Source organism: Oncorhynchus kisutch, linkage group LG7 (genome assembly GCF_002021735.2).
Source record: "Oncorhynchus kisutch isolate 150728-3 linkage group LG7, Okis_V2, whole genome shotgun sequence".
Taxonomy (NCBI): Eukaryota; Metazoa; Chordata; class Actinopteri; order Salmoniformes; family Salmonidae; genus Oncorhynchus; species Oncorhynchus kisutch.
The window spans coordinates 55076612-55089589 of NC_034180.2; the positions used below are offsets into that span (position 1 = coordinate 55076612).

The 12978-nt window shown below is 45.6% G+C and overlaps 1 protein-coding gene across 3 annotated transcripts in view; it reads right to left on the reverse strand.

The window, feature by feature from the left end:
* vps39 (VPS39 subunit of HOPS complex) overlaps nucleotides 1–12978 on the reverse strand; it is a 55784-nt gene that overhangs the window by 17781 nt on the left and 25025 nt on the right. For all 3 annotated transcript variants that reach the window (XM_031829378.1, XM_031829377.1, XM_031829379.1), the window contains 5 exons: nucleotides 9708–9848; nucleotides 9284–9425; nucleotides 4081–4167; nucleotides 3833–3906; nucleotides 3400–3616 (listed from right to left, as the gene is read on the reverse strand). In XM_031829378.1, the coding sequence (XP_031685238.1) occupies nucleotides 3400–3616; nucleotides 3833–3906; nucleotides 4081–4167; nucleotides 9284–9425; nucleotides 9708–9848 (661 nt within the window). The remainder of the gene's footprint in view (nucleotides 1–3399; nucleotides 3617–3832; nucleotides 3907–4080; nucleotides 4168–9283; nucleotides 9426–9707; nucleotides 9849–12978) is intronic.

Here is a 12978-nt window from a genome sequence, read left to right on the forward strand (position 1 = left end):
GCCTCCATTTTGGGTTAATCACTACTGGCTTATAACTGCTGGCTTATCCACAGGCCTCCATTTTGGGTTAATCACTACTGGCTTATAACTGCTGGCTTATCCACAGGCCTCCATTTTGGGTTAATCACTACTGGCTTATAACTGCTGGCTTATCCACAGGCCTCCATTTTGGGTTAATCACTACTGGCTGGTAACTGCTGGCTTATCCACAGGCCTCCATTCATGTGTATAGCCATCCCCAGGCAGGCCGACCTCCAGGCAGGGAGTTGAGGGACTGCTTCATGAGTTCATGGACCCTAGTTGTATCAGTACTGTAGTAATAGTGATAGTAGTAGTAATGGTGATAGTAGTGATAGTAGTAGTAGTAGTGATTGTAGTAGTAGTAGTGATTGTAGTAGTAGTAGTAGTAGTAGTAGTAGTGATTGTGGTAGTAGTAGTGATTGTAGTAGTAGTAGTAGTAGTGATTGTAGTAGTGATTGTGGTAGTAGTAGTAGTAGTGATTGTAGTAGTAGTAGTAGTAGTGATTGTAGTAGTAGTAGTAGTAGTGATTGTAGTAGTAGTAGTAGTAGTAGTGATTGTAGTAGTAGTAGTAGTAGTAGTGATTGTAGTAGTAGTAGTGATTGTAGTAGTAGTAGTAGTAGTAGTGATTGTAGTAGTAGTAGTAGTGATTGTAGTAGTAGTAGTAGTGATTGTAGTAGTGGTGATTGTAGTAGTAGTAGTAGTGATTGTAGTAGTGGTGATTGTAGTAGTAGTAGTAGTGGTGATTGTAGTAGTAGTAGTAGTGGTGATTGTAGTAGTAGTAGTAGTGGTGATTGTAGTAGTAGTAGTAGTGGTGATTGTAGTAGTAGTAGTGGTGATTGTAGTAGTAGTAGTGGTGATTGTAGTAGTAGTAGTGGTGATTGTAGTAGTAGTAGTAGTGGTGATTGTAGTAGTAGTAGTAGTGATTGTAGTAGTAGTAGTAGTAGTGGTGATTGTAGTAGTAGTGGTGATTGTAGTAGTAGTGGTGGTGATTGTAGTAGTAGTGGTGGTAGTAGTGGTAGTAGTAGTGGTAGTAGTGATTGTAGTAGTAGTGGTAGTAGTAGTGATTGTGGTAGTAGTAGTGGTGGTAGTAGTAGTGATAGTAGTAGTAGTAGTGATAGTAGTAGTAGTGATTGTAGTGGTAGTAATAGTAGTAGTAATAGTAGTGGTAGTAATAGTAGTAGTAATAGTAGTGGTATTAGTAGTAGTGATAGTAGTGGTATTAGTAGTAGTGATAGTAGTAGTGGTGATAGTAGTAGTGATTGTAGTAGTAGTAGTAGTAGTAGTAGTAGTAGTAGTAGTAGTAGTAATTGTAGTAGGAGTAAGTAGTAGGAGTGATTGTAGTAGTAGTGGTAGTGATAGTAGTGGTGGTAGTAATAGTAGTGGTAGTAATAGTAGTAGTAGTAGTAGTGATTGTAGTAGTAGTAGTGATTGTAGTAGTAGTGGTGATTGTAGTAGTAGTGGTGATTGTAGTAGTAGTGGTGATTGTAGTAGTAGTGGTGATTGTAGTAGTAGTGGTGATTGTAGTAGTAGTGGTGATTGTAGTAGTAGTGGTAGTAGTGATTGTAGTAGTAGTGGTAGTAGTGATTGTAGTAGTAGTGATTGTAGTAGTAGTGATTGTAGTAGTAGTGGTAGTAGTAGTGATTGTGGTAGTAGTAGTGATTGTAGTAGTGATTGTAGTGGTAGTAATAGTAGTAGTAATAGTAGTGGTATTAGTAGTAGTAGTGATTGTAGTAGTAGTAGTAGTAGTAGTAGTAGTAAGTAGTAGTAGTGGTAGTGATAGTAGTGGTGGTAGTAATAGTAGTGGTAGTAATAGTAGTGGTAGTAATAGTGATTGTAGTAGTAGTAGTAGTATTAGTAGTAGTAGTGATTGTAGTAGTAGTGGTAGTAGTAGTGATTGTAGTAGTAGTGATTGTGGTAGTAGTAGTGGTGGTAGTAGTAGTGATAGTAGTAGTAGTGGTAGTAGTAGTAGTGGTAGTAGTAGTGATAGTAGTAGTAGTGGTAGTAGTAGTGATAGTAGTAGTAGTAGTAGTGATTGTAGTGGTAGTAATAGTAGTGATGATAGTAGTGATTGTAGTAGTAGTAGTAGTAGTGATTGTAGTAGTAGTTTTGATTGTAGTAGTAGTAGTAGTAGTGATTGTAGTAGTAGTAGTAGTGATTGTAGTAGTAGTAGTGGTGATTGTAGTAGTAGTGGTAGTAGTGATTGTAGTAGTAGTGGTAGTAGTGATTGTAGTAGTAGTGGTAGTAGTAGTGATTGTGGTAGTAGTAGTGGTGGTAGTAGTAGTGATAGTAGTAGTAGTGGTAGTAGTAGTAGTGGTAGTAGTAGTGATAGTAGTAGTAGTGGTAGTAGTAGTGATTGTAGTGGTAGTAATAGTAGTGATAGTAGTAGTGGTGATAGTAGTAGTAGTGATTGTAGTAGTAGTAGTAGTAGTAGTAGTAGTAGTAGTAGTAGTAGTAGTAGTAGTAGTGATTGTAGTAGTAGTAGTAGTAGTGATTGTAGTAGTAGTAGTGATTGTAGTAGTAGTAGTAGTAGTGATTGTAGTAGTAGTAGTAGTAGTAGTAGTAGTAGTAGTAGTAGTAGTAGTAGTGATAGTAGTGGTGGTAGTAATAGTAGTGGTAGTAATAGTAGTAGTGATTGTAGTAGTAGTAGTATTAGTAGTAGTAGTGATTGTAGTAGTAGTGGTAGTAGTAGTGATTGTAGTAGTAGTGGTGATTGTAGTAGTAGTAGTAGTGGTAGTAGTAGTAGTAGTAGTATATTAGTGATAGTAGTAGTAGTGATTGTAGTAGTAGTGGTAGTATATTAGTGATAGTAGTAGTAGTAGTGATTGTAGTGGTAGTAATAATAGTAGTAGTAGTAGTAGTAGTAGTAGTAGTAGTAGTAGTAGTAGTAGTGGTAGTAGTGATAGTGATAGTAGTGGTAGTAGTAGTATATTAGTGATAGTAGTAGTAGTAGTAGTAGTATATTAGTGATAGTAGTAGTATATTAGTGATAGTAGTATTAGTAGTAGTATTAGTAGTAGTGATGATAATAGTAGTAGTGGTAGTAGTAGTGGTAGTAGTAATAGTAGTGATAGTAGTATTAGTAGTAGTATCAGGTCTTACCCTCGGGCAGGGAGTTGAGGTACAGCTTCATGTAGTGGTAGTAGTAGTAGTGATAGTAGTATTAGTAGTAGTATTAGTAGTAGTAATGATAATAGTAATAGTAGTAGTAGTGGTAGTAGTAATAGTAGTGATAGTAGTATTAGTAGTAGTATCAGGTCTTACCCTCGGGCAGGGAGTTGAGGTACAGCTTCATGTAGTGGTAGTAGTAGTAGTGATAGTAGTAGTAGTGGTAGTAGTAATAGTAGTGATAGTAGTATTAGTAGTAGTAGCAGGTCTTACCCTCGGGCAGGGAGTTGAGGTACTGCTTCATGAGCCCCTGGACCCTCTCCAGGTACAGCTGAATGAGGACGTTATGGAACTCTGGCTCCGTCTCCTCCCAGACGTGTACGATGTGCTCCAGGTAGGGGATAGCCAGCTCCTTAAAGCCCTCCTTCAGGAAGTTCAGGACCTTGTCTCTGGGCAGGGTCTCTACCTCCGTCAGGTCCTCAGTGAAGATCTGGGACAGAGACACACAATATAAATACTGCGCTCATTTTCTTGTTTTATGATTTTCAGTCGGAGAGTGTTTAGAAAATGATGTATTTGTTGATTCTTTTGTTTGATCTCCAAGCGGCTCTCGATTCTGCAGTACTAAACACGTCTCAGCGAGTGCGACTTCATCGAGTGCAGGGGTTTAGGGAAAGGGGTAGATTTGGAATTGAGCCAGTCTCACCTTCAGTCCGTCTTCAGGACAGATCTTCAACACCCAGGGAGAGAACTCAAAAATGATGCCTAGATTCTCCATCCCTGAGGAGAGAAAGAGAGAGAGAGAGGAGAGTGGGAGTGTTGGAGTGTTATAACTGTGTTCAGGTGTTCTCTGTCAGTCGAACACTAATCTGTCTGTCTGTAAAGCCTATTGTATGTCTCTAAGTTCTGGATAGTTTAAAACAGTGTTGACGTGGTGTGGGGAGAAACACTCACCCAGTCTCTGGAGGTACTGCACAGTCCTCTCATGCCCCTTTAGGGGAGAGTTAGCCTTGGTGGACTGGTCCAACAACACCTGTAGGGCTGGGGGAGAGAGAGTTAGCCTTGGTGGAACTGATCCAACAACACCTGTAGGGCTGGGGGAGAGAGTTAATCCAACAACACCTGTAGGGCTGGGGGAGAGAGTTAGCCTTGGTGGAACTGATCCAACAACACCTGTAGGGCTGGGGGAGAGAGTTAGCCTTGGTGGAACTGATCTAACAACACCTGTAGGGCTGGGGGAGGAAGATGGGAGAGTTAGCCTTGGTGGAACTGATCTAACAACACCTGTAGGGCTGGGGGAGGAAGAGAGGAACGTTAGCCTTGGTGGAACTGATCCAACAACACCTGTAGGGCTGGGGGAGAGAGAGTTAGCCTTGGTGGAACTGATCCAACAACACCTGTAGGGGAGGAAGAGAGGAACATTAGCCTTGGTGGAACTGATCCAACAACACCTGTAGGGCTGGGGGAGGAAGAGAGGAACGTTAGCCTTGGTGGAACTGATCCAACAACACCTGTAGGGCTGGGGGAGGAAGAGAGGAACGTTAGCCTTGGTGGAACTGATCTAACAACATCTGCAGGGCTGGGAGATGGAAACACACACGAGGTGAGTTACAAGACCAGGGGAGGGTTGAGGTTACAGTATCATTATGGTCTCCTGAGCACAAGTCCTTGAATATTCAGGTGAACACACTCCCAATGGATTACTGTCCTGTATCTACTGGAGGTCGGAGGTCGACCGATTAATTAGGGCCGATTTCAAGTTTTCAGAACAAATCGTAAATCGGTATTTCTGGGCGACGATTTTGCAGATCTTTTATTTATTTTTAATACCTTTATTTAACTAGGCTAGTCAGTTAAGAAAACCTTATTATTTTCAATGACGGCCTAGGAACAGTAGGGTTAACTGGCCTAGGAACAGTGTGTTAACTGGCCTAGGAACAGTGTGTTAACTGGCCTAGGAACAGCGGGTGAACTGGCCTAGGAACAGCGGGTGAACTGGCCTAGGAACAGCGGGTGAACTGGCCTAGGAACAGCGGGTGAACTGGCCTAGGAACAGCGGGTGAACTGGCCTAGGAACAGCGGGTGAACTGGCCTAGGAACAGCGGGTTAACTGGCCTAGGAACAGCGGGTTAACTGGCCTAGGAACAGCGGGTTAACTGGCCTAGGAACAGCGGGTTAACTGGCCTAGGAACAGCGGGTTAACTGGCCTAGGAACAGCGGGTTAACTGGCCTAGGAACAGCGGGTTAACTGGCCTAGGAACAGCGGGTTAACTGGCCTAGGAACAGCGGGTTAACTGGCCTAGGAACAGTGGGTTAACTGGCCTAGGAACAGTGGGTTAACTGGCCTAGGAACAGTGGGGTTAACTGCCTAGGAACAGTGGGGTTAACTGGCCTATGGAACAGTGGGTTAACTGGCCTAGGGCAACAGTGGGTTAACTGGCCTAGGAACAGTGGGGTTAACTGGCCTAGGAACAGTGGGTTAACTGGCCTAGGAACAGTGGGTTAACTGGCCCTAGGAACAGTGGGTTAACTGGCCTAGGAACAGTGGGTTAAACTGGCCTAGGAACAGTGGGTTAACTGGCCTAGGAACAGTGGGTTAACTGGCCTAGGAACAGTGGGTTAACTGGCCTAGGAACAGTGGGTTAACTGGCCTAGGAACAGTGGGGTTTAACTGGCCTAGGCAACAGTGGGTTAACTGCCTAGGAACAGTGGGTTAACTGGCCTAGGAACAGTGGGTTTAACTGGCCTAGGAACAGTGGGTTAACTGGCCTAGGAACAGTGGGTTAACTGGCCTAGGAACAGTGGGTTAACTGGCCTAGGAACAGTGGGTTAACTGGCCTAGGAACAGTGGGTTAACTGGCCTAGGAACAGTGGGTTAACTGGCCTAGGAACAGTGGGTTAACTGGCCTAGGAACAGTGGGTTAACTGGCCTAGGAACAGTGGGTTAACTGGCCTAGGAACAGTGGGTTAACTGGCCTAGGAACAGTGGGTTAACTGGCCTAGGAACAGTGGGTTAACTGGCCTAGGAACAGTGGGTTAACTGGCCTAGGAACAGTGGGTTAACTGGCCTAGGAACAGTGGGTTAACTGGCCTAGGAACAGTGGGTTAACTGGCCTAGGAACAGTGGGTCAACTGGCCTAGGAACAGTGGGTCAACTGGTCTAGGAACAGTGGATTAACTGGTCTAGGAACTGGCCTAGGAACAGTGGGTTAACTGGTCTAGGAACAGTGGATTAACTGGCCTAGGAACAGTGGATTAACTGGCCTAGGAACAGTGGGTTAACTGGCCTAGGAACAGTGGGTTAACTGGCCTAGGAACAGTGGGTTAACTGGCCTAGGAACAGTGGGTTAACTGGCCTAGGAACAGTGGGTTAACTGGCCTAGGAACAGTGGGTTAACTGGCCTAGGAACAGTGGGTTAACTGGCCTAGGAACAGTGGGTTAACTGGCCTAGGAACAGTGGGTTAACTGGCCTAGGAACAGTGGGTTAACTGCCTGTTCAGGGGCAGAACGACAGATTTTGACCTTGTCAGCTCGGGGGATCCAATCTTGCAACCTTACAGTTAACTAGTCCAACGCTCTAACCACCTGCCTCTCATTGCACTCCACGAGGAGCCTGCCTGTTACGCGAATGCAGTAGAAGCCAAGGTAAGTTGCTAGCTAGCATTAAACTTATCTTATAAAAAACAATCAATCATAATCACTAGTTATAATTACACAGGGTTGATGATATTACTCGTTTATCTACCGTGTCCTGCGTTGCATAGAATCGATGCAACGCTGGGGGATGATTTAACAAAAGCGCATTTGCGAAAAAAGCACAATCGTGGGACGACTGTACCTAACCATAAACACCAACGCCTTACTTAAAATCAATACACAGAAGTATATATTTTTAAACCTGCATCTTTAGCTAAAATAAATCCAGGTTAGCAGGCAATATTAACCAGGTTAAATTGTGTCATTTCTCTTGTGTTCATTGCACACAGAGTCAGGGTATATGCAACAGTTTGGGCAGCCTGGCTCATTGCGAACTAATTTGCCAGAATTTTACGTAAATATGACATAACATTGAAGGTTGTGCAATGTAACAAGAATATTTAGACTTAGGGATGCCACCCGTTAGATAAAATACCGAACTGTTCCGTATTTCACTGAAATAATAAACGTTTTGTTTTCGAAATGATAGTTTCCGGATTCGACCATATTAATGACCAAAGGCTCGTATTTCTGTGCGTTATTATGTTATAATTAAGTCTATGATTTAATAGAGCAGTCTGACTGAGCGATGGTAGGCACCAGCAGGCTCGTAAGCATTCATTCAAACAGCACTTTCGTGCGTTTTGCCAGCAGCTCTTCGCAAGCACAGCGTTGTTTATGACTTCAAGCCTATCAGCCTAATGGCTGGTGTAACCAATGTGAAATGGCTAGCTAGTTAGCTGGGTGTGCGCTAATAGCGTTTCAAACGTCACCCGCTCTGAGACTTGGAGTAGTTATTCCCCTTGCTCTGCAAGGGCCGATGCTTTTGTGGAGCGATGGGTAACGATGCTTCGAGAGTGGCTGTTGTCGATGTGTTCCTGGTTTGAGCCCAGGCATGGGCGAGGAGGGGGACGGAAGCTATACTGTTACACTGGCAATACTATAGTGCCTATAAGAACATCCAATAGTCAAAGGTATATGAAATACAAATGGTATTGAGAGAAATAGTCCTATAAATACTATATTAACTACAACCTAAAACCTCTTACCTTGGAATATTGAAGACTCATGTTAAAAGGAACCACCAACTTTCATATGTTCTCATGTTCTGAGCAAGGAACTCAAACGTTAGCTTTTTTACATGGCACATATTGCACTTTTACTTTCTTCTCCAAGACTTTGTTTTTGCATTATTTAAACCAAATTGAACATGTTTCATTATTTATTTGAGGCTAAATTTATTTTATTGATGTATTATATTAAGTTAAAATAAGTGTTCATTCAGTATTGTTGTAATTATCTTTATTACAAATACATTTTTAAAATTTATTTAAATGTATTTATTTTTTAATTAATCGGCATCGGCTTTTTTTGGTCCTCCAATAATCGGTATCGGCGTTGAAAAATCATAATCGGTCGACCTCTAGTATCTACTACACCTTTGAATTGAGACAGAGAGAGAGAGACAGAGACAGAGAGAGAAGGAGAGGCAGAGAGACAGAGACAGAGACAGAGAGACAGAGAGAGAGAGAGAGAGAAACACACAGAAACCTCAGCAGCATTACATCACTACAACAGCTTGTGGCAGACTAATTAAAAACACACACTGGCCTGGCCCAAAACCAGCACTAATAGCATGAAGACAGCTATGATCTAAGAGGTATGAGGATGACTTTCCAACCATAGTGTGGGCCAGCCTCCAGTCCTGGGAGACAAACCATGGGGACTCCCGAGTTTATCTGGGAGGGATCCTTCATTCAGACAGGACACAGCACAGAGAGCAGAGCTCTGGGAGGGATCCTTCATTCAGACAGGACACAGCACAGAGAGCAGAGCTCTGGGAGGGATCCTTCATTCAGACAGGACACAGCACAGAGAGCAGAGCTCTGGGAGGGATCCTTCATTCAGACAGGACACACCACAGAGAGAGCAGAGCTCAGAGGGATCCTGCATGCTCAGAACAACAGATCCTCTCTCTCTCTGGTCCTCCTGCATGCTCAGAACAACAGATGCAGATCTCTGTAACACCGTCTTCTACTCTCACTAGCACAGACTTTGTAGGTCGCAGCTATTTCGGAAGGTTTTAGCCACAATAATGGTGTTGGTATGTGGTTGTTTTACCTATGCAAGTTGAATGCATTAATTCTAACTCTGGATAAGAGTGTTTACTAAATGACTAATATGTAGTGTAGTGTTATTGCTCCACATACCCAGTACTCTGTGACTGATGTCTAGCGTCGATACGCTGCATTTACACATGAAGAACAATTATTGTCAAGGGAGCTGATCTGATTGGTCAAAAGAACAAGTAGTGAAGAAAAAAAAAAGATCAGATTTGAACTGCCTGTGTAAAGGATACCAGAGCGACAAGTCTCATTACCTTTGAAGCATGGAGGAGGAGATGTGTTAGTGCTCATTACCTTTGAAGCATGGAGGAGGAGGTGTGTTAGTGCTCATTACCTTTCTGATGCAGGCCCTTCTTCTCATAGAGGATGATGAGCTCGCTGTACTTGTGGGCCTTCTTCAGGATGTACTCACTCTCCTCAATGTGACAGTGGTTATTATCCAGACGCAACAGAGGGGACACCAGGGCCACGTTGGTCTGGAGAGGAGAGAGACACTAGATTAACACAGGGGCCACGTTGGTCTGGTGTCCATACGTACATGCAGGTAGTATTACAATGGAATGGGGGAGTACGTCTGAGGTATCCATACGTACATGCAGGTAGCATTACAATGGAATGGGGGAGTACGTCTGAGGTATCCATACGTACATGCAGGTAGCATTACAATGGAATGGGAGGGTACGTCTGAGGTATCCATACGTACATGCAGGTAGCATTACAATGGAATGGTGGAGTACGTCTGAGGTATCCATACGTACATGCAGGTAGCATTTGAGCAGCGTGGTGTCGATGATCTGCAGGAGTTTCTTCCTGCTCTTGATGGTGGGAGTCCCTTCCATGAGGGGAGACGGGGTGGACGGCTCAGAGTCGTTCAGCTGCTTCACCAGGTGGCTGCGTTTCTGGAATGCACACATTTCATTGTATTTATGGAGCCAGGATAATCCACTAGGTGAAGGACAGTCCACTAGGTCGGGATAGTCCACTAGGGAAGGAGAGTCCACTAGGGAAGGAGAGTCCACTAAGGAAGGATAGTCCACTAGGGAAGGAGAGTCCACTAAGGAAGGAGAGTCCACTAGGGAAGGAGAGTCCACTAGGGAAGGAGAGTCCACTAAGGAAGGAGAGTCCACTAAGGAAGGAGAGTCCACTAGGGAAGGAGAGTCCACTAAGGAAGGAGAGTCCACTAGGGAAGGAGAGTCCACTAGGGAAGGAGAGTCCACTAGGGAAGGAGAGTCCACTAGGGAAGGAGAGTCCACTAGGGAAGGAGAGTCGACTAGGGAAGGATAGTCCACTAGGGAAGGATAGTCCACTAGGGAAGGAGAGTCCACTAAGGAAGGAGAGTCCACTAGGGAAGGAAGGTCCACTAAGGAAGGAGAGTCCACTAAGGAAGGAGAGTCCACTAAGGAAGGAGAGTCCACTAGGGAAGGAGAGTCCACTAGGGAAGGAGAGTCCACTAGGGAAGGAGAGTCCACTAGGGAAGGAGAGTCCACTAGGGAAGGAGAGTCCACTAAGGAAGGAAGGTCCACTAAGGAAGGAGAGTCCACTAAGGAAGGAGAGTCCACTAAGGAAGGAGAGTCCACTAAGGAAGGAGAGTCCACTAAGGAAGGAGAGTCCACTAGGGAAGGAGAGTCCACTAGGGAAGGAGAGTCCACTAGGGAAGGAGAGTCCACTAGGGAAGGAGAGTCCACTAAGGAAGGATAATCCACTAGGGAAGGAGAGTCCACTAAGGAAGGATAGTCCACTAGGTCGGGAAAGTACACTAGGTCGGGATAGTCCACTAGGTGAAGGACAGTCCAATAGGTCGGGATAGTCCAATAGGTGAAGGATAGTCCAATAGGTCGGGATAGTCCACTAGGTGAAGGATAGTCCACTAGGTGAAGGATAGTCCAATAGGTCGGGATAGTCCACTAGGTGAAGGATAGTCCACTAGGTCGGGATAGTCCCCTAGGGAAGGAGAGTCCACTAGGGAAGGAGTCCACTAGGGAAGGAGAGTCCACTAGGGAAGGAGAGTCCACTAAGGAAGGAGAGTCCACTAAGGAAGGAGAGTCCACTAAGGAAGGAGAGTCCACTAGGGAAGGAGAGTCCACTAGGGAAGGAGAGTCCACTAAGGAAGGAGAGTCCACTAGGGAAGGAGAGTCCACTAGGGAAGGAGAGTCCACTAGGGAAGGATAGTCCACTAAGGAAGGAGAGTCCACTAAGGAAGGATAGTCCACTAAGGAAGGAGAGTCCACTAAGGAAGGAGAGTCCACTAGGGAAGGAGAGTCCACTAAGGAAGGAGAGTCCACTAAGGAAGGAGAGTCCACTAGGGAAGGAGAGTCCACTAGGGAAGGATAGTCCACTAAGGAAGGATAGTCCCCTAGGTCGGGATAGTCCCCTAGGTCGGGATAGTCCACTAGGTCGGGATAGTCCACTAGGTCGGGAGAGTCCACTAGGTCGGGAGAGTCCACTAGGGAAGGAGAGTCCACTAGGGAAGGAGAGTCCACTAAGGAAGGAGAGTCCACTAGGGAAGGAGAGTCCACTAGGGAAGGAGAGTCCACTAAAGAAGGAGAGTCCACTAGGGAAGGAGAGTCCACTAAAGAAGGAGAGTCCACTAGGGAAGGATAGTCCACTAGGGAAGGAGAGTCCACTAGGGAAGGAGAGTCCACTAGGGAAGGAGAGTCCACTAGGGAAGGAGAGTCCACTAAGGAAGGATAGTCCCCTAGGTCAGGATAGTCCACTAGGTCGGGATAGTCCACTAGGTCGGGAGAGTCCACTAGGGAAGGAGAGTCCACTAGGGAAGGAGAGTCCACTAGGGAAGGAGAGTCCACTAGGGAAGGAGAGTCCACTAAGGAAGGAGAGTCCACTAGGGAAGGAGAGTCCACTAGGGAAGGAGAGTCCACTAGGGAAGGAGAGTCCACTAGGGAAGGAGAGTCCACTAGGGAAGGAGAGTCCACTAGGGAAGGAGAGTCCACTAGGGAAGGAGAGTCCACTAGGGAAGGAGAGTCCACTAGGGAAGGAGAGTCCACTAGGGAAGGATAGTCCACTAGGGAAGGATAGTCCACTAGGGAAGGATAGTCCACTAGGGAAGGATAGTCCACTAGGGAAGGAGAGTCCACTAGGGAAGGAGGGTCCACTAAGGAAGGAGAGTCCACTAAGGAAGGAGAGTCCACTAGGGAAGGAGAGTCCACTAAGGAAGGAGAGTCCACTAGGGAAGGAGGGTCCACTAAGGAAGGAGAGTCCACTAAGGAAGGAGAGTCCACTAGGGAAGGAGAGTCCACTAAGGAAGGATAATCCACTAGGGAAGGATAGTCCACTAGGGAAGGATAGTCCACTAGGGAAGGATAGTCGACTAGGGAAGGATAGTCCACTAGGGAAGGAGAGTCCACTAAGGAAGGAGGGTCCACTAAGGAAGGAGCGTCCACTAGGGAAGGATAGTCCACTAAGGAAGGAGAGTCCACTAGGGAAGGAGAGTCCAATAGGGAAGGAGAGTCCAATAGGGAAGGAGAGTCCAATAGGGAAGGAGAGTCCACTAAGGCCGGATAGTCCACTAGGTCAGGATAGTCCACTAGGGAAGGATAGTCGACTAAGGAAGGATAGTCCACTATCCTTCCCTAGTGGACTCTCCTTCCCTAGTGGACTCTCCTTCCCTAGTGGACTCTCCTTCCCTAGTGGACTCTCCTTCCCTAGTGGACTCTCCTTCCCTAGTGGACTCTCCTTCCCTAGTGGACTAAGGAAGGAGAGTCCACTAGGGAAGGATAGTCCACTAGGGAAGGAGAGTCCACTAGGGAAGGATGGTCCACTAAGGAAGGAGAGTCCACTAGGGAAGGAAGGTCCACTAAGGAAGGATAATCCACTAGGGAAGGAGAGTCCACTAAGGAAGGAGAGTCCACTAAGGAAGGAGAGTCCACTAGGGAAGGAGAGTCCACTAAGGAAGGATAATCCACTAGGGAAGGAGAGTCCACTAAGGAAGGATAGTCCACTAAGGAAGGAGAGTCCACTAGGGAAGGAGAGTCCACTAAGGAAGGACAGTCCAATAGGTCGGGTTAGTCCAAT